Raw genomic sequence first — 26,019 nt, 5'->3', positions numbered from 1 at the left:
TCGTGTAGGCTTGAGGCTGGCATGCCAAGGTCTTACATCCAAAGTTATTGGCGCTTCTTCATTGCCCTGTATGGGGATATATGAAGCTGGTGGTTTTCTCTGAGCTTGGCTGGGGATGTCTGGTCTTGCTTCCTCGTCATCACTTTCACACTCGTTCACCGCGCCCACTTGCCATTCCTTTATACATATATTCACATTCATTACAAACCTTCGCGGGCGAAGCTAACAGTCATTCAGACATTCATCCAACCATCAAAATGAGATCTTCCATCGTTCTTGCTGCCTCTGGCGCCGCCCTCGTCATGGGCCGTGCCATCGACCCCCGTGTCCTTGACCCTCGCGCCATGGAGACCATTTGGGATGTCGACTACGTGACTGTCACCGTTACTGAGGGTGACATCCCAGTCGCTACTCCCACTCCTACTCCTTCCAACCCCGCCATCTACTACGAGGCTCCTGCTGCCAGCTCCTCCTCTTCCGCCCCCGCTGTGGTTGAGCCCTCTCCCGCTCCGGGCCCCATCTTCTCGACCGTCACCGTCGAGCCTGCCCAGCCTACCGTCGCTGCTCCTACCAGCGCCCCGGTTGTCGTCGAGCCCGAGACCACTCCCACCCCGACTCCCACCCCTACGCCTACTCCTACCCCGCAGCCCGCCACTTCCGCTCCTGCTGCCGTTTCCACCCCCGCTGCCACCGACGACCTCCAGACCGCCTGCATCGACTCCCACAACGTCCACCGCGGTAACCACTCTGCCCCTGCTCTGTCCTGGGACGCCGAGATTGCCGGCTACGCTGCCATCACTGCTAAGACCTGCGTCTTCGAGCATGACATGACCACCGGCGGTGGCGGCTACGGCCAGAACCTTGCCATGTGGGGTGCCACCGGCTCCGAGTCTCTCGGCGCTGCCAAGGCTGCCCAGAAGGCCATCACCGAGCAGTGGTACAACGGCGAGCTGAACCTGTACACCGGCTACGGCCAGGCCAGCCCCGACATGACCGACTTCCTCAAGTGGGGTCACTTCACCCAGATGGTCTGGAAGGACACCACCACCGTTGGATGCGCCGTTGAGTACTGCGCCGCCGGTACCCTCAGCTCCATTGGCAGCTGGTTCACCGTCTGCAACTACAAGAAGCAGGGTATGTTCATCCACTCGCCCCTTGCCAGACCTCTTTGCTAACCCGTCTCAGGTAACGTCATCGGCAGCTTCGACACCAACGTCCTCCCTGCCCTCGGCGAGGCCACTGTCAACGCCAACTAAGCGGCGTGTCCATCGTCCAAACTGCACTTGCACCCTTCGCCCTGCCCGCTTGAAGAAGATCTGGGATTTTGTTTGCGACACGACCACTGGGTACGGGTGCAGATGGACTCGATCGAGCGAGCGAGGCATTTCTTCACTTCTACAGCTGTACTTTAACAGGGGATCGCTTTGACTTTTTTTCGATCTCCTCGTCCCCTCTGATGGGACCCTTTGAATCATGCGCTTTGGTCGCCAACGAATGGCATGAGTACATTTCTCTTCACACAAACTTCCATACGGCACTTGCGTGATGGATAAGCTCGCGTTTTGGTCTGTCCGCGCCGGCTGAGAACATGATTCGAGGAAACTGGACATTGATGATGATGCATTTACGGATCTGGCGTGGAACAAGAAAACTTTTTGGGAAGGGAACGATCCCACCATGGAACATTGCATTTTCTTCTTCGATTCTTGACCCCGGTCGTCGGCGGTGTCTTCGGCCATGACTTGATGGCTGTGATCTGCTGAGGCCGCGGCACCCTTTTTATGGACATTTGGTTCTTCTGTACCTATCGTCTCATCGACTTGAATTTCGGGTTAGGGAGGTAGCTGGTCAATGGGATCCATCTTTTTTGTCGTTTCGCAAACGATTGTTGGGTTCAATTCGGTTGTGATTGAAGTTGGTCTCTGGTGATGTTTCCATGTTCGTTCCATTTCGCAGTTGTCCTCGGTACTCAATAGGATGGCCCGCGCCGCTGTCAGGTCTGCATCTTCGTCGTCGACTGTGGTGTTTCTCGTGAACTATTGTAATTGTTGGTGACAGGATGCGCCGGTCGTCGAATTTGTCTCAAGGTTGGTCGATTGAAACACTCGATTGATCTTGACAGGTGTTTGGTTTCGGCGATCAAACACAAACAGAGGCAGAAGCTGCCACTGCACACTGGCTTCGGAGGATTTTTGAAGATGCCCTTGAGATGCGTCCAGGCCCTTTTTAAAACCTGCGTGCCTCCCTTCTCCTGAGTGAACGTCCCACGCACCGCCACTTGATGGCGCGTGTCGTCTGTCTGCTGTATATTGACCCGCTCCTCATTCCGAAACATGCTGCGGCTCAGGTTGAGGCTGTGGTTCTGGCAGGTGGGCGGACGACCTCCAATTGCCGGATGACTATGCGACAGACATTGAATATACAAGAGACGAAAAGATCGGACGAAGAAAGGGGCAATAGGGGATCAGGGAATGGATTGGCGGCCTCCTTGTTCGTGGTCCATTAATTGGTGTCGTGGGTTATATCTCGATCCTGAGGCGAGAGGTTGCGCCCGATGACGGTGACGTCGTATTCACGTCTGTGCCGCAGGAGCTCATAATGAAGGCCAAAATGTGCCATTGGGAAGGGAGAGTCAAGGCCAATTCGATTTCGCAGGATTGGCCTCAATTCTGAGCGTGTGTTGATCCAGTCACTCACCGCCGCATCGTCGTTCGTGCTGGAACTTTGGAGGCCAGAATCCCACTCTGACTCAGATCCGAATGTAGCCTAGACTAGACTCTTGCGCCTTTCGCGTACATGATCAACATCGTCAATGGCAGCCTAGCCGGCGAATAGAGAGAGTCATACAATCCCCAGTTCTCGTGTCTGCAGGCGAGTCTTGTGAGTATTTATTTTGGAACAGCACTCTTCCAATCACGAAAGCAAAAAGCCAAGCACCAAAATCGCCTCCAATTCAACAATATAATACACCTCCTATCATGACAACAAGAAAAATTATACACCGCCCAACAAAACACACTCCCACCACACATCCCAACATGAAGCGCCCAAATTCCGCAGACGTCGTCGCCGACCTGCGCCAGGCAGAACACGCGGGCACACGCACCGCCGCCATCGCGACTCTCGGCAAAGCCCTCCGCCGCGCCGACAGCTTCCTCCCGCTATGGACCGCCGTCGGCGGCGCGGACGGCCTCGCGGCGCTGATGGCCGAGTTCAGCGTCAAGGACGTGCAGGTGCTCTGCCGCTGGCTGGGCCGCACCGCGTCCGCAGAGAACTTCCGCGCGGAGCGGCGCGCGGGGATGGGACAGCTCGTGAGGCTGCTCTACGATGAGGCGCGGGAGGATAAGCGGCCGCTGAGGGTGTACTACCAGGACCTGATCCCGGCGTGCGAGCTGGAGGTCGTGGAGGAGTGGGAGGCGGACGGGGCGGAGTGGACTTCGTTCCAGCAGAAAGCGCTCTCGAGGGGCCATCGGGAGAGGTATGAGGAGAACTTCCTTGCGCGCGTGTTTGAGGTGGATGAGGGGCAGAGGACGCTCTCGGCGGACCGGACGGTGTTCAAGGGGAATATGAAACTTCACGAGCAGGTGTTTGAGAAGATTGTCAACCGGGAGGGGGAGGCGCAGATCCCGAGAGACTTTTACCAGGAATTCGCGCTGCCTTTGCTCAGGCGTCTGGTGAAGAAGAGGGCGGATGAGGCGACGAGGGACAAGTTCTTGGATTATGTGGTCAGCGTGGCGCGCAAGTATCCAGATGAGCTCGGCCGGCGCCCGAACGTGGTGGAGAGCAATTTATTGCAGTACGCGATTCGCGAATGGAAGACCGCGAAGGAGGAGCGGAAGGAGGTGATGAAGGCGCATGTGGTGCACTTACTGGAGCTGTATCCGGCTGGGAAGAAGGCCTGGGAGAAGCAGGCTACTCTGGGGACTGTGCATAACATTATCGTCACGCCCAGGAGAATGGCTCCGGAAGCACGGTTCGAGCTTCTCAGGCTTGCATTGCGACATCTCCACGGATACGGCATCGACATTGAGGATGACTCGGACTCAGGGATCGCTCGGCTGAGAAACCTGCCGGTCGAGGGTGATCTCTGGCCTGTGTCCGTGTTCTTCTCGATCGATATCGAGAATGCCCAAGCCCTGTTCGAAAGGCTGGCAAAGGCATACCCGAGCAGCGATTTCTTTGAACCCAGTGGATACGGCCGCAACACGTCGGTGTTGAGGCAGAGGAGAGGTCCAGACAATGATCGCTGCGGCGACGCCGAGATCCTCCGGTCCCTGTTGATTCGCAAGTCAAAGGCTGGGGCGCAGGACACGGCCTGGCTCGATCGCGTGCGGCGGATCGTCGAGGACAGGAAGAAGGCGGCGCAACAGTCGCGCGAGCCCATACACCGCGCCTTCTGGACCAAGTCGGCGATGAACCTCTGCGTCGCGGCCGGGGACCTCGAGATGCTCGCGGACACGGTGCTCTGGGCACGACGGTTCAACAAGGATTCACTTACGGTATATCATCTTTACAGCAGCGACGTGTGGGAGACGGTGGAGGTAGTCGCGCTTCTAGGTGGCATCCCGGAGAAGGATACCCCGGCGGCGGAGAAAGCGACACTTGCATCTATTAAGAAGGACGTCGACATTGCAAACAGGATCCTGGTTGACCTCACCCAGACAGCGACCATGGTCGTGCAGGAGCCGGGCTTCGACCGCTCCAGATGGCTCAGCGTGCTCCGCCTGCCAAAGGCCGTGGCCGATTCCCGTTTACACAAAGACAACGTCGAATCCTTCGAGAACATCGCCAAGGCCAGCGGCTCGGAAGACCACGCGCGAGAGATTACAGATATCCTATGGAAACCGACGATGGACGTACTCCTCGAGCTGGAGGCGCTCCTGTACAGCAAAACCTCAACTGCCCTCCTCAACTCGTCCAACAGCGTCGAGGTCCAGGCCGTCTACCTCCTGAACGGCATCCGCGACGCCACCCCGAAACTCCTGGCTGAGCTGGCCAAGTGGCTCATAGACAGCATGCGAGAGCGCCTCGGCGCGAAGAGACTCAACGCCCAGATGTGGAATATCGTCACCATCGTCCTCCGCGTGGCAAACAGCGACCAGCCAGCGCTCGCGTGCCCCTTTATCCGAAACCTCATCATGGACGGCGGCGAGAACAGCTCGTGGCACCGCCAGCTCATCAACGTGAGCTTCCTCCGCTCGCTACCGGCCAAGGCCGCCAAGGAGTTCCTCTTTACGATGGCCAATGCGATGCGGGACAAGATGCGCGAGCAGAACGCGCGCCCATTCGTCAAGGAGGGCAGTAAGGCGCAGGCGCAGCACAAGCCGGCGATCAAGGTCACGACCATCAAGATGATGGCGCAGGTGCTGAATAACAACTGCTTCATCGACGCGGTCTCGTCCTGCGACATCCTCACGTCGCTGCTTTCCGAGGCGAGGCACATTGATGCCAGAATAACGATTGTGGACAGTTTGATCAGCACGATGGAGGTCCCTTCCTGCCCTCCTGAATTACGGCAGCGTGTGCTCGACGCGCTGGAAAAGTACATCGTCCCTGCGGCGGCGCAGCTGAGCGAGCGCAGGCCGTACTCGGAGGAGGAGTGGGCGGCTGGGCTTCCTGAGGCCGGGGAGGAGACTCCCCTGACGGAGATACTTCTTGCTCAGACGAAGAACTCAAAGTTGAGCGATGAGGATAGGGCGAGGATTGCGGGGCTGGTCGTGGCTGCGCTGGAGGGATCTGCTGCCACGAACGCGAGGTGGATGGACCTCTTTCTTACCAAGAACGGCTTTTCACTCGACAATGGGGAGACGCTTCCGCGCTGCCCTGTTAACCCGAAGGTGCTTTCGTCCATGTTCAAGGACTGCACATTATACATGCCCGTCTCGCTGCTCACGATGCTGCGGGAGATGGCTTTGGTCAACATCGATCCCTCGCCAGGCATCACGCGGGTCACAGAAGCAGTCAAGAAAGACCGCGACCTGCTCAACAGCAACGCAGGCAAGCAATGGCTCAAGCACTTTAATAATCCCGGGTTCCATGCGTCTTATCTCGGGCTCGATATTGCTGCGGATGTCTTACAGCGTCCCGCCGTGTGGATGAAGTCAAAGCTGGAGAGCGGCAAGGGGGTGGACTTCAAAGCGGTGCAGGACTTCGTGCTTGCGGCCGCGAACAAGTTCCTCCAGAAAGAGCGCGTCGAGTTGGTGAACGCGCTAGCCAGCCGACTGTGTTCGGAGCGGATGGCGAGCCCACAGCACTGGGAGAGCTGGCGCGACAACTGCGTCCCGGTGGTAAACGACATCATCGCGAAGATCAAGGACATCCGGCTGAGCCCGGGGCGCCCGCCCACGTTGCCCAACGCCTTCCGGCTCAAGGTCGAGATCCTGCCCCTGCCCTTCTCCTCAGCCCGGCATGCTGCCACGTTCGACGACTCCGTGGCCTATGTCATCACACTTTCAGACCTCATCGAGGAGCTCGGCAACCGACGGGGGCCGTACCACGAAGACTTTGCGTATCTCAAGAGCGACGTGGTGCGGGCGCGGAGCAAGACGGGCTTTGCGCTGTTCGCGGTGGAGCTGGGTCGGATGCACGCCGCGTGGGCCTCGTGGGAGCCGACGCTGGCGGAGTATTTGCGGATGGAGGTCGTCGGGGAGCTGCTGCTTGCGGCGGAGGACCCGAAGGATGACAGTCTTGCGGGTGATGTGTTGGAGATGATGGGCGATTGGACGGGCGCGAATGAGGATGAGATGAGGGCGCTGGGTGTGGCTTATGAGGGGAAGCTGAAGGCGCTGGGGAAGAAGGGGTGGATTGCGTGGGATGAGCAAAAATAATCCTGAAATGCCATGTATTCATTATTGTTCAATACACATATCCTGCATCCACAGTGTTTGCTTAATATGTTTGCTCAAACATCGACGAGTTTGTTGTTGGCCCGAGAGTCGTCAATCTCACGTGGATCTCAGGGAGCGGCCCCACATTTTCGAAACCGGCGTGGGGGCAGCAGCAGCTTCACCGCACCTCATGGAGCCTTCAAGGTCAAAAACGACACCTCATCCCTCTCTCACCTCACTCATCTTCTTCGCCTCCAACAACATCAATCTCACAAAATCGTCAACATGGTCTTGAAAGGAATTTCGCCCGTCATCTCCCCCGACCTCCTCAAGGTCCTCGCCGAAATGGGCCACGGCGACGAGATCGTGCTGGCCGACGCCCACTTCCCGGCCCATTCCATCTGCCCACCTCACATTCCCGTCTTGAGGGCTGACGGTGAGTCTTCATCTTCATGTTCATCATGATCACCAACAATCTGAACAAATACTGACGAAAATGGAAGGCATCACCGTCTCCAGACTCCTTGCTGGAATCTCCCCCCTCCTCGAGCTCGACAACTACGGCGTCGTCCCCGTCATCATGATGGAGGTCGTCAAGGGCGACACCTTCGACGCGAGCGTCGAGAGCGACTTCAGGAAATCGCTCAAGTACGACGGCGAGATTGAGAAGCTGGAGAGGTTTGCGTTCTACGAGAGGTCCAAGAAGGCTTTTGCGATTGTCTCGACGGGCGAGACGAGGAAGTATGGCAACATCATTCTGAAGAAGGGTGTTACACCTATTGCTGAGGGGATTTAAGCAAAAGAATTCAAAATTATTTCTGGTTTGGCTCAATAGAATTATCAGTTGAAATGTATGTGTGATCTATGCGGGCTTTGCGCACTTTTCTGACGCTCTGAGTAACCTATGAACACCATTGAAAGCGGCTTGCAGAGCGAGGATACAGCCGTCTTTCTTGATGAGTCTTGCTAACCCGGCGGATACTTCCAGCTAACCGGGCGGACTATTACTCATAGCTTTTGCTCACGGGCTAAGCATATGATTATTATTGTGATTATTATTTTCGTATGACCTCAAATAGGTAAGAAAGACAAGATGGCCAAGCTCGTGGTACGGATTCTGAAAGTTGTTACCGCAGTGAGTGACCAAGCAACAAGCCTTTCCCGGGGTTAACATGGGTTCAACAGGGATTAATTCCATTGTTGTGATTCGGTCGCATCTGTGACCAGAGATACTGAGCCATATCACCATCTTGTAGCGAACCTTCGAAGCACCGCCAGGCCGGAGGACGATTCAATCAGTCAATTACTTCGTAAGTCAAGCTCCAAGATGTTAATGAGTCATCGTGGAGATGCTGAAACTTCTGTCGCTGTTGAAAGCGTCGTATATTGCGAAACATAGTAGATGACCCGGAAGGATTGCTTCTACCATAACTTCCTGCGGAAAAGGAGTTGCAAAGAGCAATCCGCACCTAGCAGTGGGTAAAAGAACCTGATTCTATGCCTCTGAGAAGTTTGATCAACCTAGCAACCGCGCGGAAAGTCGCCCGAATCACTCTAATAGGGCCAGGATCTTGCTTCATATCTCTTCACGGAAACTAGGCATCAGCTATCACCACACTCTTATACAACCCAAGCACCCCTCCAGCTTTGCTGGGCCGCTTTGATGATGTAACTTGAAGGCATTGAATGAGTTCACTAGCTTCATTTGAGCGAAAAGTTGACAGGAGTAACATGCATACGGTCTTGTAGAGCCTGGTTAGGACAGCTACAGAGTGGTAAGTTGGTTCAAGTTGCATGAAGCAAGCTGCGGGCAACCCGCAGATAGAAACCCACTAAGAATGCTGTCGCCTTATAATTGGGGGATGGAATTCGTCGAGCGAGTCTCATGAGCGGCTGGGCCATTCGTTCGTGACCTGTTCATCCTGTGGTGAGGGCCCGAACCCCGACTTTCACCATCGAAACCTCCAGCGTAGGCGATCGTGAAGGGCAACCGGAGTAATCGGCAAGTTTTATTACCACGAAAGTTGAATCAGCTGTGCCGGACTGGCTTTTGACGCGCGGCAGCATCGTGGCGATAGGCATGATATGCAGGGGGTGCCGAGCGCAGTTCTACTTCTGCATGCAAGACGCCTAGTAGTTTCTCCCAGAATTGTCACATGATCATAAGATCAAGAGCTCTGCGTGAAGATGGACGACTTATATTATCGTTACATGAACAGAACGTGGCAAAGCTGCCCATCGGTCGTTGACTATGCGTACTAATCGTACTTACCTACCTATGTAAGGTTTGCAGACATAGACTCAACCAACAGGCCTGAAAACAACTTTGCAAGAGACTTTGTCATGCCAATGAGATTCTGAGTTGTAAAACCGTAGTTAGTCAAGGAAGTCAAGCCGCAGGGTGGCATGTGATGCGAGAGCGTCAGAAGTATGCATTCTGCAGGACCACAAGGCCATCGGCACACTTGGGCCGATGTACAGTTTGCATTGATTGCAGCCGGAACGCATACAACGAATGAGATTCTATTGAATAGAGTTTTTGGACACTGCCACACCTATTAGGCACCTGCATCGGCGGTGGCGTCATGTGTTCGAGGTTTGCAGTCAAAGCGACGCACTCAGCCATAATGATGACGGATGACATCGGACTGCCGGACGACATAAAACACAGTTGCAACCCATGCCTCTACTCATTCTATAGTAAGTAGCGAAACCACAAACTTCTCAATCAACGTAATCTCTATCAAAAAAATTCCTCCAGTTCATACTACAATGAAGACCTCATCCATTCTCTTCGTCGTCATGAGCGCTCTCGCGGGCTTGACCGAGGCCAGACGCGGATGCAAACCAGACGTCGCTCACCCCGGATTCGGCACGTACACCATCGCCAGCGGAGACAACCTGAACGACATTGCTACCGATTTTGGCACCACTGCCACCCAGCTTGCGACCATCAACAGTATTCCTAACCCGGATCAAATCAAGCCCGGAACCACCCTCGTCGTGCCGTGCCGATAGACACTCTGGCTTGAGAAATTGTTGAACGACGCCTAGATTGCAGCGCCATTGATGACAAAGAAAATCAACGCGGCGCTCATTGGGAAGGCATACGTGTTCTTAGTAGAAGCTGAGATACGTCTGGGAATCACTATTGGAGGAATTCTTGTGTTGTTTTCACCTAGCATCGAACCTCTTATTTAAGATCAATGTGTAATACGGAATATGAGAAGATTTGGATCTACAATATACGGAGTCATTGAGTGACAGACGCGACATCAAAATCTGTTACTGGGCCATTTTTCATTCTCTATATTGTTGTCGTCGTTGTCATCGTTGTCGCTATTTGTCGCCGTCTACACACACTGACGCCAGCCAGGGTAGGAAGTAATGTTGACAGCAAAACTTGAGGCATAAATCGGGGGACAGTGGTGATATAAAGGTACTTGGGGCTTCGCATACTAGAGCGTAAGACACTGTCTCATCATATGTCAATAGGACATGTTTTGTTGCCGACTAGAAAGACGACTCTTGCATAGATGGCTAGAAAATGGAAGAAAACAGCGTAACTGTCCTCTTCGTAATGAGAATACATAGTCAGCCTGAATATTTAGTACTGTCATGGTGTATCTAAGGAAAAGCTTTGCAGCAACAGCTTGAAAGTTATCAGACACAAAGCTGAACATCCTATCTTCGTTACGACTCTAGACAGCAGAAAACTTACTTTGAAGCTGCCTAGGGACTATCACAGGTCTCTTTCACATTCTCCATTTCTAATAGAGCCAAACGGCATTGCATCGCTGTGTAGTGTCTTTGGTTGCGATTAGTTTTGGCTTGCGCCCCAGATATCCAGACCCACTACACGTTAAGGAAGGCAAGTGTTGATTGAAACTGGCTATTAGACAGAAAGAAAGATAATGTGACATGATTGATTGGAAATTTGACTCATTCTCACGCTTAAAACTTAGTTTTGACACGTATGAAATCGGTTTTCTGGATATGCCCAGCTGCGTTGCCTAGCCATCTGAACAAGACGGACGAGTTGAAGTGCTGCGGCCAACTACCTGCATGACAGGTAATGCATACCATCGTCTATTATTATTGCGCCTTGTCATGTGAGCGTTTCCTTTCATATGCGGCGTCTCCAAGTCTTCATCTGTTCAAATCCGACTGTTAAACAGGCTGTGCGTTAAGTCGAGATCGCCGGTGACGCAAGCATCTGGGGGCCGTCAGCCACTGCGCCAGGGAGACGGCGGGGAAATTTTCACGTAGCGTTCCGAATATGTAATTAATTTCTGGGCTCACTGAAAAAAAAAAGCGAATTGGGCAGCAGGTGCATATCCGTTGCAACAGGCTTTCGTTGGCACACAATGAGGCAGCCAAGAGAGCCTCTTCCTGGGGTCTTCTAGGGTTGATATGCATCTGGCCCCGCAAATGAAGCCTGATTGGATACTTTGCGTAGACTGCATAGTGGCCACTTCGATATGTATATGTTCTCACGGTTGATCTTTCCGTTCATGCAAAGAAATATAGGACTTGCGCGCGTTTCCTTGTCATGCAAAATTCCTTGAGAATTATCGTTAAGACGGTGCCCTTTCGAAGTAACATGGAACTTAGTACCCTTTTCAGTACAGTGAGGAAACGGCTGACCCGCTCTGGGATCCGATAATCGTTCAATCGCCGATGATGTGGGACTGAAGAAGTAAGCGAGGTGTAGCATCTAGGGGGTTGGTGTTGGCAGACGCAATCAGGCTGCCAGCAGTAAGCTTACTTTAAGAACCAGACCCCGCACATTGACAACAACACTGTCTGACTCAAGCCTCAGAATTTACTGCCGCCAATTGTTGATGTGAACACCTGCTCCTCCTTGGAACCCCTTCCCCCTCGACCTGACCAACATGCTTTGCGACGTGTGCAAGGACGGTATCGAAGGGATATGGGATCCTAGCCGCACCAAGCGTGTGGGCAAGTTCGGAGAATTGGAAGCACAGTGGGGGAGCAGCGATGAGCCAAGAGATGGTTTCGCAAAGTATTGGTCATCTCTCCCTGAAGGTATGCAAAGATATGAGTTACTATGATCGATCCCCATGAATACGTGACGAATAATTCAATAGACAGGGATAATTTTGCCGACCTTGACCCCTCTGAATGCTTATTCATTCATCACAAAACTGCGACGTCTTTCATGGCCTCGGTGCATGATGGGTGTGTCGTGTGCAACTATTTCTATAGGTGGGGTAATATCGACATACCGAGCTCGCTTCAAGAAGAGGAGGAAAATTCCGGGTGCTGTTTCTCAGTCTTCAGTATGGAAATAAATTGGGAACGCTCTTACTTCCGGATACACATCTTCACCAAGACGGATCGTGCTCTGAATTTTGCTATTGAAGCTGTAGGTAAGACATTAAATCACGAAAACAGACTTTTATATCTCTTGAATAACCAGAAAACTGACAATCTATACGAAGATATCAAAGCTGATCGGAACATTAATTTCGACTTTGAAGCATCAACCAACAGCGCTAGTACATGGTCTTTCATCAATGATTGGATGGAAAAATGCACCGAGTCTCACCAAGCATGTCGGCAGCCAGACTTAGCGACGTCTTATCGACCTACTCGTCTATTGCAAATGAATGAGTCGAACTCATTCCGGTTGGTTCAAGGCTCCGAATGCCCTACAGCTATACAGTACGCAGCACTTAGCTACTGCTGGGGTTCAAAGCCTGCACACAGCCTTCTACGATTACTTCGATCAACCATGAGTGGTTTGAGCGAATGGCAGCCAGTTGATGGATTGCCGAAGACATTCAGAGATGCTATGAACGTAGCCCAACGACCTGGTGTTTACTACCTGTGGATAGACCGTCTCTGCATTTTCCAGGACTCAGCCGAGGATTGGCGTCACGAGGCATCCACTATGCAAGACGTGTATCGAAATGCATACATTGGTATCGGAGCTCTTGGTGCGAAAGACGACGAGGGTGGATGCTTTTTTGAGCGAGACCCGGCAAAAGCAGGGCCGACTGTCTTCAGCTTCAAGATGGAGCCAGACGGCAAGATGATGAACTTTATGTGTAGAAGAGAGGAGTTTTGGTCGTGGAGATACACATTTCAGCACGAACCCCTGTGTCAACGGTCATGGGTTGTGCAGGAGAGGCATCTGGCACCCCGTACTCTGTATTTTGGGTCGAAGCAGGTGTTCTGGGAGTGCCGCGCAAGAACCTGTTGTGAGATGCACCCGGAGGGAATGGACTCCTGTGAAGGTGATCCTAAGGAAACGCCAACTGAGAAGGCGTGGAAGCAACTGCTGGCCGCAGAACGCGATAACAATAGACCGTCCCATCGGCATCAGTTATTTTTCGAATGGGATGTAATAGTCGAACTCTACGCAAACCTACAACTCACCAGGGCCAGCGACAAACTTGTTGCACTGTCTGGGCTGGCGAACGACATGCAGAAGAGGCTTAACGAGTGGCAGCCAGGACTACATCGCTATCTAGCCGGTCTTTGGGAGGACGAATCGATACGTCAATTGACTTGGTTTGTAAGCGGCTCGGCCAAGAGAGCCAGCCAGTACAGAGCACCATCGTGGTCTTGGGCATGTCTTGACGGGAAAGTAACACCGGGTACGATGATGACGAAAGTCGGTGAATGTGTCGAACTCGCCTCAATGATTTCGGCAGAAATGGTATATCTCAGTAAGGAGGAGACTGGAGAAGTCAAGAGTGGCATTTTGACTCTAGAAGGACCATGCATGTGGGCGAAACTGCAACTCCAAGCAAAGACGGGTCCCAATTCGGCTATGGTATCTCCTTTACCAGGACTCAGAGGTCACGTTTGGTTTGACACCTTGAATGACGTGACTGGAGAGGCTTTCCTACTCTGGACATATTACGATACTGGACTTGGACGCTTTGATGTCGATGGCGCATCTATGAGGGGTCTTGTACTTGCATTGATAGAAAACGACAGATATCGGAGACTAGGGTCCATATCAGCCAGCGGCCATGAGGAAGACATAGAGTTTGTCGAAGCGCTGCCAAAGACACGGGTCAGAATTATTTGATCCAATAGGTCCATGACCGCAAGGGAAGCAACGAAGATAGAAGACAAGTAATTTGCAGTCGTTCACAGCATCAAAACCTGAGCTACATACATTCAATCAACCAGTTCTCATATCTATGGGTAATAAACACCCCAAACTCCTCGCCCTCGACAACCTCACAGAATCAAAATACTTTTCTCAAAACTCGACAGATCACGCTACATCAGCCCTGTTAACAGGACGGTAAACACCGTTCTCAAGCCTGTACGCCCCAGGCTTCTGCGTCGCCACAAGCTCCTTGAGCGCAGGGCTCCTCTTCGCCAACGCGTCGTCCTCACTCTTCAACACAATGATGTTCCTCAACCCGCCCCTGGCCTCGGAGTGAAGCTTTCGCAGCAGCTTCGTCGCGATCTCGTCGTCGTTGACGCCATCCTTGCGGATGATGACCCATGTCGCGCCGCCGAGGCGAGCCGTGACGACGCCGGAGAGCAGGCCTGGGAATAACCAGGGGTACTGCAGGATCTCGGCCTCGAAGGCGTTAATGGACTCGCGGGCGAGGACGGTGTAGGCTTCGTCGCTGAGCATGATGCCGAGGCGGAAGAGGTTGGAGACAGAGACGGCGTTGGTCGAAGGGAGCGCCGTGTCCATGCCGTCCTTCAGGCGGAGTATCGTGTGCGGGGCGTTTTCGGGGGTTGTGTAGAAAGCGCCGCATGAGGAGCGGGCGGTGGGGGAAGTTGGGGTCGTAGCTGGTACTGAAGTGCTGTCGTAGAACATATCGATTTGGACCTCTGTGGATGTGTTAGTGGTGTCAATAAATCATGTAGAAAGCAACTCACTCTGCAGCTCATCCGCAAACTCAGCCCATTTCTCCTCTCCAGTAGCCTCGTAAAGGTCGATCAGACCCTCGATGAGGTGTGCGTAGTCATCAGCCAGACCCTTTGTGTCACCCCGGCGCTCATTGTATATCCTGTAAAGAATCCTCTCGTTCTCGTCCCACAGTTGAGCTCTGATGAATGCCGCAGCCTTGCTCGCAGCCTCGAAGCATGCATTGCTTCTGTCGGCATCAATAGGTGCCAGAGCCGATCCTGTTCTCGCCAGAGCACCAATCACAAGGCCATTACGTCCTGCAACAATCTTAGTATCGGCTTCAGGTCTCGTGCGCTCCTTTTCTCTGTGGGCCTTGAGCTTCTGCTTGGCGGAAGCCAACACTCTCTCGACGTCGTCAATGGTGATGCCAGCCTGTCGTCCGATCTCGGCCTTATCCTTAACGACGCGCAAGATGTTCTCGTTTACGAATTCGTCGTTCGGGTCCTGGTCGGGCTCGATGTTGCCGTCCTCGAGGACGTTCCAGTACGAAGCGGCAAGCGCGGCCTCGTGGTCGTCGCCGATGACCGAATCGAACTCCCTTCTTGTCCACAAGCTGTATGCCCCCTCCCTCAGGTGTCTGTCTCCGCGACGGTACGAGTCTGCTGCCTCACTCGAGACAAAGCCACCGTCGGGCAAGCTGATTGGGGCGGTAGTTAGGTAGTCCACCAGCTCTACCACAACATCGTAGAACTCTCCGTTCTTTTCGCCGCCAGTAGCAATCAGCCAAGCATCTAGGTACAGGCCAAGCAGCAGAGCGTTGTGTACGACCAGCTTCTCGAAGCGCGGCACACTCCAGTCAGCCGTAACGGAGTACCGCGCAAAGCCGTGGCCTCCGACGTGGTCGCGCAGACCGCTGTCGCGAATCTTACGCAGCGTGAAGAGAGCCATCTCAGCTGCGTGCGCGCACTCGGTCTCGCCAACCACATCCTGTACAGGGGCAAGGTACCTCGGCAGACGAAGCAAGAAGGACAGCTTCGGCGGGGTGGGGAACTTGGGCGCAACGCCGAAACCGCCGTACACAGGGTCGAAAGTGCCGGCAATATGCGTGTAGGCCTCTTCCAAATGTTCAAGGTCAAGCTCGCTCGATACCACCGCAGCGGTTCTGCCCGTTCCAGGGTGCTCCAGGCCAGTCTCAGATCTCGCGAGTGTAGCACTTTGCGAGCCTGCGACGCCAGGCTCAACGGTACTGGTGGCCCCGAGAGTTCCCTCGGCGGCGAAGTCGTGCAGCTTCACCACAACCTCCTTCGACTCCTGCCTGCACCTTGCCTCCTGCTCCTTCCAGACCTTTTGCAGCTTTTTCAGAATAGCCAGGAAATCCAGACGCTCGTCGTCGCCGGAGCTGCCGTTGTTCGGCTCCGGTGCGGGGTAGTAGGTGCCGCCGAAAACTGGCTCAAGCTCGGGGGTGAGGAAGAGGTTCAGCGGCCAGCCACCGTTCCCGCTAACGGCCTGGACGTAGTTCATGTATATAGTATCGAGCTCGGGTCGTTCCTCGCGGTCGATGATGACGGGGATGAAGGACTCGTTCAGGATCTTGGCGCATTCTGAGTGGGTAAAACATTCGGTAGATGTGAGTCGCGAATCTGGAGGTGAGAGAGTCAGCGAAGTTCCCAAGACCATCGAAAGGCATATTGCTTACAGTGGCAGGCCTTGAAGCCGATGTGGAGAAAGATCAACTTGTTCTCCTTCTTCGCCCGGTCAATCGTCTCGTCGTCGAGCAGCTGCCACGCAACCTTGCCCTCGGCATGGCTGCGGACGTAGGGGCTCTTGCTCTGGCCGACGCGGTTCACCAGCGGGACGGTCTGCGGCGCATCGTCCTTCAGCTCTGCTGCGAGCTGCGACTGGGGTTGCTCGGCCCGCGCCGCCTGCGACAGCTCAGAGGCGACCATGGTGTATGTAGCGCTATGTGTCTTGGAGCTCTGTTTGATTCAAGCAGATGGTGTTGCGCGGCGAGTCGAACACAGCTCGTCAAATCGAAGTATCACGAGATTCTCCCTCAATGTGGCGGTCCAGGGGTCCTCGAGGTGCCGGTCAAGGGTATCGATACGGGCGGAAGCGAATGCAGCGGCAGCAGCTTTTAGCTCGTCAGTCGGCCCGAGGAATCTGGCGGCGCAAGTTGAGCAAGTTGCAGGTTAGGTTGGTGGGTTGTTGCACAGCAAGTCGGAGAAAAAACGAGTCATGCGGCGAACGGGATCGAAGTTTTCCAGAAGGTGGCCTTTGTAGTTCAGGAAAGACGCGGTCTGACGAACGACCCGGCTGCAGAGGTTCCAGTGTATGGTGTGTGGAACGCGAGACCCGTTTAATTGTTGGTCGACTCGAGCGGTAAAGCCGTTGAGCGTCAAACGCAACACAACACCAGCGGCTGGGCGGACGACGGAACGGGGTCTCGGAGGGGGGCAGCAACTGGAGGACTGGAGGGGCGCGGAAAGGAGAGACGTCACTGCTGCAAGATGCCTGGACGGTAATTCGGTACCTGACGCTGGACTGCCCCACCATCTGCTTATCGCCGAATGAGGGGTATTCTTTTATGTAAGCAGTCTAAGCTAAATAACGATAATGACTTCTCTTTTCTCTCGAGGGGCCACTTTTTTCTTTGCAGAATTCGAGCATCATGATGCAATTGTGCTTCAGAGTACTAGGTAAACTTTTTCGTATTCTCTTTTCTATTGTCTGTGACCTTGGAAAATTTCTGTCAAAGTTTTCACACACCGATGTTGATCATGCATTGAATGCTCCAGTACACCGGAGCAGCTTCCGACTTTTAAGCGCGACTCGCGCATTTGCCTAGTTTGGATGCAACGGTCATGATCTTCAGGGTCTTCTGTTTCAACTATGATCATGTCCATCGTGTTTTTCATTTACCGAGTGTTTTCTTTTTGTTCATGTGTGGTACAGAACAATTCTTTCCCAGCACGCGGGTCTTGTTACGCAGCTTTTTGTAAAGCAAAATTTTCTTTTCGAAGCACAGGACGTGAAAGAAAGAAAACCCCATGGTCATGTACAGAGTATGAACTTTATCATGACCTATCTCAAGATGCGCCGCGTCTTCGGGTTCGACTCATCCTGCTGTCTACCAACTCAATCTCGTGGTATCATTTCCTAACAGAACTCAAACAAACGAGGGTATTTCGCAGACCATGGCACCAACCAACACATCGCTTTTGAAACATTGCATCCCCCTCCATTTTTACTAGCATTAAGTTTCCCTGGTTGTGTCCCTCTATGAAGACATCTAGCTCGACGTGATAGTCTCATTTGCCCCCTCGCTCTTCTTCTCGGGAGTGGCCGTTCCAGGGCTGGTCTTCTCGCTGACCTCCTCCTCTCCCTGCGTGGAGATGTGACGCGTCGGCTTCTTGCCCGATACCATCGACTTTACGGTGTGGATGAGCGTTGCGCGGCCCTCGAAGATCGGGAACAGGCCAACAGCGAAGAAGGAGCAGAAGATCCAGAGGATGCCTACGATGACCCAGCCTGTGAAGAAGGGCTTGCTGAAGATGTAGCCGGAACCGTACATGGGCATCGGCCAGAGCACGAGCATCGCGATGGTCCTGTGTATATTGTCAGTGGTGGTCCTGAAGCACAGTTTGGTGGTGGTAAGAAACTCACATGAAGGCCGTCATGGAGACGGAAATCTTGAAGGCACGGGTGAGCATGGCTTGCTCCCTCTCGAACTCAGCCTGCGTCTCCTCACGCCCGCCGTGGACGTCCTCCTCGAGATCCATGCCCGCGTCAGTGGCGACATCGTGGTCATCGCCCCGGCGGATCGCCATCATCGACTTCCAGTCATACTTGTCCAAGCCGAAGATGAGAGTGAAGATCGGGATGAGCACCAGCGGCGACAGCAGCGCGATGACATTGCCAGCCAGCATCGGGTTGTTCGAGCCCGTGCAAGTAACATCCAGCACGCCGCACGTCTTCTTCGCCGTGACAAGCCATCCGATGATCGCAAAAGCGGTGCCGAAGATGGGCGAGAGCGTCGCGGCCCACTTGTTCTGGCCCTTCCAAACCAGCGTCAGCGTCGCCGGCAGCACGGCCGCGGAGATGAGCACGCCCATGAGCACGTAGAGGTAGCCCATCGAGATGCCGTTGTAGTGCAGGCCCACCGACACGGAGCTGATGATGAGCGCGTAGATGACGACGCACACGTGCGACATGTAGATGAGGCGCTTACCGCTGGCGTCGGGCTTGAAGTACGTGCGGTAGATGTCGTAGGTGAAGATGGACGACACGGCAATGAGCTCGGCGGAGCTGGCGGAGGTGACGGCCATGAAGACCATCAGCAGCGTCGCGGCGGCGCCGCCCTTGCCGAGGAGCGCGACGGCGGCGTACGGGAGGGCGAGGCCGGCGGAGACCTCGGCCTCGGTCATGCGGTCGGGGAAGGTGGGGAATCGGGGGTTCGACTCGAGGGCGAGCGCGGAGAGGCCCATGGTCGTGGCGGTGAGCCAGGGGATGGCGAACCAGGAGAGGCCGCCGAGGATGTAGCCCGGGAGGGCGTGGACGGGGGAGGCGGCGATGGCCTTGTTGTAGTATCCGTTGTCGAGGAAGACGGTGCCGAAGTTGCCCACAATGTTGATGACGAAGAACTCGACGCCGCCCTGGGACTTCATTGTCAGGTAAGATCCATCGGCGTTGCCTGAGACGGGGTGTCTGAGAGCGGCCTCGACGAGGAGGTCGTAGACCTTGGACGGGCTGCCGAGGACGTCTGAGCTGGCGTAAGCTGTCAAGGAGAAGATGATGATGATGATCAGGAGGATGAAGGTGTGGACCCAGTCAGTGAGGAAAGTTGCCTTGAGACCTCCGACAATGGTGTAGGCGACGACACCGACGGGCAGGAGGTAGATCGCAGCAACAGTATGCCTGTGAAGGTCAGTCAGCCTCAGGACTCCTCTCCAATCGACATTCGAGGAAGGCAAAGACTTACATGCCAGTCAAGGCATTGACAGTGGCAGCACCTCCAACGATCAACATCAACGTGACGAGAATGTTCGTCATCAGACCAAACACGATGAAGACGACGTGCGTAGCCGTGCCGTATCTCGCCTTAATGACCTCGAGGAATGTATGGGCGTTGGGTGCTCTGCGCTTCAACTCGATCGCGAGCGTAGCAAACAGCAAGATCTGAACGGTCGCGCCGGAAGCATACCAGAACGGTCCGGAAACGCCATACCGGTAGCAGACACCGGATGATTGAAGAAGCGTCGCGGCCCACGTCCACGACGAGACGACTGCGGAACCGACGAGACCAGACTTGACTGTCCTGCCTGCGGTGGTGAACATCTCAGAGGTCTGGAGCTCTCTGTTGTATCGTTTGAGGACATAGGTCGTGGCAATCTGTACCCAAGATTAGCACGTGAACGAGACCGGTGCAGGCATATTGGGGAGAATTACCATGCCAATGGCGAAGAGAAAGCCCACGCCGAGCACGATGCCGTACCCGACGCCCTGCGAGAGAGCTGCTGTCACCATCTTGGGCAGTTCGCGATGCGCCGGTGGAATGGTATGGTGTAATTCAGGCAAGCAGATGCACCCTTGGCATAAGAATACCGATGGTTTGGGTCTGGGCTCCTCGACGTATATGTATGCGCCCTTCAGCAGATCATCCCAACACAGGCCGACAGCTGGCCGGCGGCAACCTCAATCATGTTGTTTTATCGGAGCTTAAACTACCGGAGCTACCCTTGCTTGCTTCCATGTGCAAGTTGAGATACAAGCACCGCGTCCCCCACAGGAGGTAACGGCTCGGTTTCTCCCCGCTGTAAGACAGCCTGGGGGTCGAGATTGGTGGTGGTGGAGGGTCGAGCACAATCATCCTTTTTCCCTCTTTAAACTAATCATGGTTAGACCGAACCACCGAAGCTACCTCAGAACTTGAGACGGTAAAGTCTGTGTTGGATAAAACGTGACAGGTGCGTCGCCGCAGCATGCAGGGAAGAGATAAGGCCAAAATTCAATCAGTCATAGAAAATGGTGCAGTCTGGTTGCAGATGCCGGGCCATTGATTGGCGGTGGGAGGTGAGAAACGAGAGCGATCTGCAGCCACTCGGGTGCTAGAGGCATGCTTGTTTGGGTAGTATCTGCGTCGACGGGATTGTGATACGGTAAGATGATATCTCTCCCACAGCACTAGCAGAGGCAGAGGGCCCTTGACAGCTGCAAATTGCTGACGTCTCCAGGTGACGAGATGGCAGCTTCTGTGATGCGGATGGAATGCCATATGGACATAAGTCTGTTAATTCTGGCAAGAGCCACAGGGACGTCCCTGAGAAGCCTAATGAACATGGATACAAGACATGAACACCGGGGTTGAAGGAATGGGCTCTGGCTGGACTGGCTTGCAAGAAGCGAAGCTGCAGGTGCTGACAGCATGGGGTTCGTCAGAAGGAATCATCCCCGCCTCAGCAGACGAAGAGATCCATCTGATAGAGAGATTGAACATGTTCCACTAGGAACAAATCCACAGTCACCCGTTCACCCGTTCGGCATGACATCCATGGCGGCCCAAATCCCTAGGATCGAACGGCGAAGAGGCGGGACAGGAGGTTGCTGCCAGCGGCCGGCGGCCAGAGAAAAGCTGCAGATAAGACTGCGAATGCCTTTGTCCCTATCGCCCTCTGATCGAGTCAGTCGATTGGACAGATCGGGGTCCGTTACTGATTGATTGCATCAGAGTTCAAATCGAGGTTGCAAATCGCGCGCTGCTATCGCTGGTGGTTGACAGGGAGAAAGATAAGAATTCGCGATGCGTGTGGATGGCGTGGAGAGACGGGACCCCGGCAAGGCGCACGGGCCATTCTCAATCTACATCTCCGCCGTGTCGAATGAGCTTAGCTTGTGCGGGCACTTCTTACCCGCATCTCATTTTCATCCCTTCAGCAGTTTGGGGGCGCTTGTCGGCATGAGCTCCGGCATAAGATCTCGAGTCACGGAATAATCTATGCTTACTCTTCCAATGCTGTCAGCATATGACATTAGAGCCAATATGACATAGGCTTCTTTGGTTTGACTACGTGCGCCTGAAAAAATGTCGAGGAAAGTTCTATGTTGAAGACCGTTCCCGGCAGTGGTCAGGTCAAGCTTTTGCGAAGACTTTGTCCAAGAGAACCAAGACGAACACAGCCCCGCCGTGGGGATTCGCTTCATCAGTTTGCGAACAATCACGAAGGTAATGAGAAGTGAAGGTCCATCTCACACGTGCCCAGCCATTGCAGCGCACCTGGACTAGAAGACTGAACCATGTCGGTACACATTTGTGCGATTGACCATCTCAATAGGTCAAATGTAAGCTTTGTTTCGATTCCCACGCGGGGGTTGCGATTTTCTCACGCCAAGCATATTAGACGGCACCTTGCATGGCTCAACGCCCTATCAGAAGCCCATTCACGACTTTGAGTGAGAGGTTTTCAAGGGGCTCATATGTGATCTTGATTGAAGGATCATATCAAAGATACCTTGACTCATCTCAGCAAATAATTTAGTTATCACGACTCGCCGGAAGATACCCCGAGTCTTTAGATCTCTTCACCGGTGAATGGCATGCTGTTGTACACCACCTCTCACTTGTCCCAGCCGGGCGGATCATACTTCCACGCGGGACAGATTTGTGCCGCCGGCCTGTAGCCGGATGCGATGACCTGCATACTCGTGGCCGCGGCCAGGCCTTCGGCTCCACGCCTCACCTGTCAGGATCGACGTTATCCAGATCCTGCGGGCGCAGGCATGCTTCCTGATACTCCATATGAGAGTGCCCTTTACCCAGGCTCCCGTTTGGATGTGACTCTGCCCCAGATGCGGTCGCCGACGGCCAGCAGGATCATTAACGGGCCGGAGACTGGAGCCGACTATTATAGCGAGACCAATCATCGAAAACATTCAGGCACGCGCACGCGACTCAGTCGAGGCATGCATGCGCTCATTCGTTCTGGAGGGCCTCAACTAGTAGCCTCATCAGGGGTTTCACTACAAAGATCCAAGTGACTAACTACATATGCGCCCCAAGAAGCTGTTTCATCAATTTAGCTGGCAAGCTGTATTCTTTTTCCGTGTATATCTTCATATGAGGCGGTGAAATATGTGTACTCTTGTGGCTGATGATGGCTCTCCCTGCAACAGGACATTTTTCTTTTGATCTCACACAAATCTTCATCCATCTCAGCCTAATTTCACTCATTTCCATCATAACCTCAGACGACGCGATAGGCACTGCTCAAAAATCAGTATCTGATGAGGACAACTACGGGGGAAGAACTCACTCAATGATGAATTCGCCTTTGCTCCATGCTCCACTCGCAACCCAAAGCCCGGCGCCCAACGTCTCGGCATACCTCTCATCCCCCGTCGTCACATGAATTGACATGCGGCAAGAGTACTTTCTTGAATCCACATCTTTCTTCGGAGAATTCTGAAGAGACTTCAACACATCTGCTGGTCCACTCAAGGATCCGCTGATTCGCAACTCGAACCTGTAATCATGAAATACTCGTCAGCCATTGTTTTCCTGGCATCTTCATGAGATAGGCAGCGACATGTCGTCAAACTCACTCTGCGGGCTTCACATCATTGGTCCAGAGTTTCAAAAGCCCTCCGACCTTACTTATCCCAGGTGCTCCATTTGAGGCCTCGTCAATGTAGTACCCTCCCGCCACAACGAAGCCTGAACCAAAGGACCCCGACCACGAGCCACTGGAGACTCTGAACAGCTCTACTTCCTTCGCATTATCTGGGACAGCAGTGTGGATGCTAACATTGGCTAATTGTATGGCGACTCGGAAACCAAATTCGACAGAAGGCGGTGGGATGGACATGGTCGGATGTGGGAAGGCTATCGAGGGCTTTGCCGCATCGTTTTCAGCAACTTCGGAATTTCTGAAAGTCGCCTCAGTTAATCCAAGCTCACAATAACTCCTCATCGTTCATTCACATACCCTTCAGCAAACCCTGGCGCTCGTTCTTGAGCGGGAGCCTCTTCGGTCTTCACCCTCTTCTCCTCAGAGTCACCCCATCCCCCATGATGCCTCGCCAAGTTCCTCTCCGGAATGCGATAAAAGCCCCGGCCGGGGCGGTCAGGGATCCACGCCGGATCCCACGCTAGGTCCTCCGGCTTCAGCTTCGGGGTCGCGGTCGGTCCCGAAGGACCCTGGGCGCCTTTGAAAAAGCCATGAGAGTAGCTGGACGGCCGTCCGTCCTCGCGGTTTATGTCGCTCATCGGCACTCGAATTTCAGATTCTTGGAGAACGGCCAGTGGAATACTGAATCAGAGAGACGACCACACGGGACCGCCGATGAGGACGCTGCGCAAGAAATTTGGGACCGATGTAAAACCCACACTAAACGAGCGAAGTAATGGCCAAAACCGCAGCTGAAAAACCGAGGGATATGTAGGGGAACATTTAAATGGTGGTTTAAAATGCCCCTGGGCGCTAAAATACATTTCCCTTGTTCGTCCTCTCGTCAGACGAACCCCGCATAGGCGCCGGCCCGCAAGCGGCACGGAGGGATGCAACCCCAGCATCGGCGCTGTCGGAGGGACTATCACCCCGCCCGCCGCGAATCACGGCCCGATGACGGCGCCACAACCGGCGGTTGGCGCCTGACTTTGCCCACAGGAACCCCGTAGGAATAAGGATAACCCGTGAAACATGCGCTGTTGTCAAGACTCTAGGTATGGTCGGATTAGCAAGCGAGAGGAAGGACTTATGCCAAGATACACACATCAAGCCAACCTGGTGCAAGCGGATCACCCTCTTGCTGGCCTTGCAGCACTCATCATTTCAACCCAGAATGGCATGATTTCATAATTGTTAGGTCGATATCAATGCTCTAGGAGTTGCGTATTCCTGTTATTTGCTCGCAAACAGCGTAAAACAAAACAGGTTTCTTCGAAAGTTCTTTGCGTTCTCTCTGTGAACTATCATTCATCTAGTCATGACTAGGAGATATCACGTTATTGTCCATAGTAGATTTGCAGTGCCTCTCGAACGGTTAAAGTTGTCATCTCCGGAAAGAGACTGTTAACCTGGCCCTCCGTCGGCAAATCCATCTTACCTTGCGCAACTCTCTTCCCAGAAAGCGCGACCTGTTGCAAGACGGTACTCTTATAAGCCGATGGAATCTTTCCCTCCCACGCCGGAAGTGGGGTGCAGTTACCCTCTCGCAGCACATCCAGCTTGTCATATTTCTTTTCAAACATCGCACCGCTGGTTTCTTCGGCTATGGCAACGAATTCATCGACCGTCACCCTATCTCCAGCCAGGTAGTACATGCGCTCCCAGCGAGGGAGACCCAACAGTGCTGCAACGAAGCGCCCGATGTCGCGCGAGTGAGTTAACACCATTGGGTTGTTCCCGTCTCCAGGGATGGCTGCAACGTGGTTTTCAAGGTCGACACAGCACGGAAGATTGAGTCGAAACGCAGACTTGATGCGTGGCGCGAGCCAGTAGTCCATGAACATTCCGTTCGAGAACAGCGTGTATTCAAGATCAGTCTCCTTTAGACGGTCAACTGCCTTGAACTTCCACGCGTGAGTCGGAATGTCGCGAATGAACCTAGAAGAAGCAACATTAAGATGAGTAGCAGAAAACAAGGAGGAGGGAAGAACAAACTCGTCGTCATAGTTGGCCCCAAACTCGCTCGGCATGAAGCGTTTGGTATGTTGGCATGCAACAGCAGCCTCGATGAGGTTCATTTGAGCCATGCCGCTGGCATCATCAGCGATTGATACGGTCGAGACAACCGTGTGAACCTGATGTGTGTCGAGGACCTTCGTGAGACTTTCGATGCTCGTGTAGTCGACAACGACTAGTTTGGAATCGTCGGTTTTCTTCCGCCCCAAGATGATGGCATTGTCGACTCCGAGTTTCTCAATGGCATCGAAAATGGCCTTGCCGATGCTGCTTGAGCCACCAGCAATCGCTACTTTGACCATCGCAAAGGCTGTGGTCGCTTGAAGAGGGCTGCTTTACTGCGACGCACCGTTGATGAAGGAGTGGCAAATAGTACTGATGGAGTAAAAACGTCAATCAATGGATTTGTGAGGCTTGCGATATAAGCATGTTGGTCTGTTAAAGTAATTGGCGAGCTTTGCAAGTGAATAGCCCAAAATCCGCTCTTCGTGCGTAAGTGGAACTCTGGCGGGAATACTAGGCTGGTGTCAGAACTAGGGATCCCCTCGCTTATATGAAACTCACCGCTTACAGTCATTACTCAGTTATCTACATACACAGGCCAGGATTGCCTTACAAGGGATATACGCCAATCGTTTATATAGATCTACTGCAGGACCAGCAG

At 53.7% G+C, this 26,019-nt stretch overlaps 7 protein-coding genes across 7 annotated transcripts; 4 read left to right on the top strand and 3 right to left on the bottom strand.

Moving 5' to 3' along the window:
• Window positions 1–257: 257 nt before the first annotated feature.
• COL26b_003255 (uncharacterized protein) lies at window positions 258–1,256 on the top strand (the record flags this gene model as incomplete). Its single annotated transcript, XM_053176155.1, has 2 exons — window positions 258–1,134; window positions 1,186–1,256. 2 exons carry the CDS (start codon window positions 258–260, stop codon window positions 1,254–1,256), a joined length of 948 nt encoding a protein of 315 aa, XP_053039776.1.
• Window positions 1,257–3,038: 1,782 nt separating this feature from the next.
• On the top strand, window positions 3,039–6,827 carry COL26b_003254 (uncharacterized protein; the record flags this gene model as incomplete). The annotated part of the gene is made up of 1 exon (XM_053176154.1): window positions 3,039–6,827. One exon carries the CDS (start codon window positions 3,039–3,041, stop codon window positions 6,825–6,827), a length of 3,789 nt encoding a protein of 1,262 aa, XP_053039775.1.
• A 285-nt stretch (window positions 6,828–7,112) lies between these two features.
• On the top strand, window positions 7,113–7,623 carry COL26b_003253 (uncharacterized protein; the record flags this gene model as incomplete). The annotated part of the gene is made up of 2 exons (XM_053176153.1): window positions 7,113–7,263; window positions 7,331–7,623. The coding sequence occupies 2 exons, from the start codon at window positions 7,113–7,115 to the stop codon at window positions 7,621–7,623; spliced, it is 444 nt and encodes a 147-aa protein (XP_053039774.1).
• Window positions 7,624–9,454: 1,831 nt separating this feature from the next.
• On the top strand, window positions 9,455–9,845 carry COL26b_003252 (uncharacterized protein; the record flags this gene model as incomplete). The annotated part of the gene is made up of 2 exons (XM_053176152.1): window positions 9,455–9,527; window positions 9,589–9,845. The coding sequence occupies 2 exons, from the start codon at window positions 9,455–9,457 to the stop codon at window positions 9,843–9,845; spliced, it is 330 nt and encodes a 109-aa protein (XP_053039773.1).
• Window positions 9,846–14,085: 4,240 nt separating this feature from the next.
• Window positions 14,086–16,625, bottom strand: COL26b_003251 (uncharacterized protein; the record flags this gene model as incomplete). The annotated part of the gene is made up of 3 exons (XM_053176151.1): window positions 14,086–14,660; window positions 14,709–16,319; window positions 16,376–16,625. 3 exons carry the CDS (start codon window positions 16,623–16,625, stop codon window positions 14,086–14,088), a joined length of 2,436 nt encoding a protein of 811 aa, XP_053039772.1.
• A 1,343-nt stretch (window positions 16,626–17,968) lies between these two features.
• On the bottom strand, window positions 17,969–20,202 carry COL26b_003250 (uncharacterized protein; the record flags this gene model as incomplete). The annotated part of the gene is made up of 4 exons (XM_053176150.1): window positions 17,969–18,284; window positions 18,343–19,593; window positions 19,658–20,067; window positions 20,125–20,202. The coding sequence occupies 4 exons, from the start codon at window positions 20,200–20,202 to the stop codon at window positions 17,969–17,971; spliced, it is 2,055 nt and encodes a 684-aa protein (XP_053039771.1).
• A 4,474-nt stretch (window positions 20,203–24,676) lies between these two features.
• Window positions 24,677–25,657, bottom strand: COL26b_003249 (uncharacterized protein; the record flags this gene model as incomplete). Its single annotated transcript, XM_053176149.1, has 2 exons — window positions 24,677–25,277; window positions 25,335–25,657. The coding sequence occupies 2 exons, from the start codon at window positions 25,655–25,657 to the stop codon at window positions 24,677–24,679; spliced, it is 924 nt and encodes a 307-aa protein (XP_053039770.1).
• Between the last annotated feature and the right edge of the window lie 362 nt (window positions 25,658–26,019).

The sequence above is a fragment of the Colletotrichum chrysophilum genome, assembly GCF_026319265.1.
Source record: "Colletotrichum chrysophilum strain AFK26 chromosome Unknown scaffold_18, whole genome shotgun sequence".
NCBI lineage: Eukaryota > Fungi > Ascomycota > Sordariomycetes > Glomerellales > Glomerellaceae > Colletotrichum > Colletotrichum chrysophilum.
Note: the sequence above shows the minus strand (reverse complement) of the source record. Positions and strands in the feature narration are given on the sequence as shown.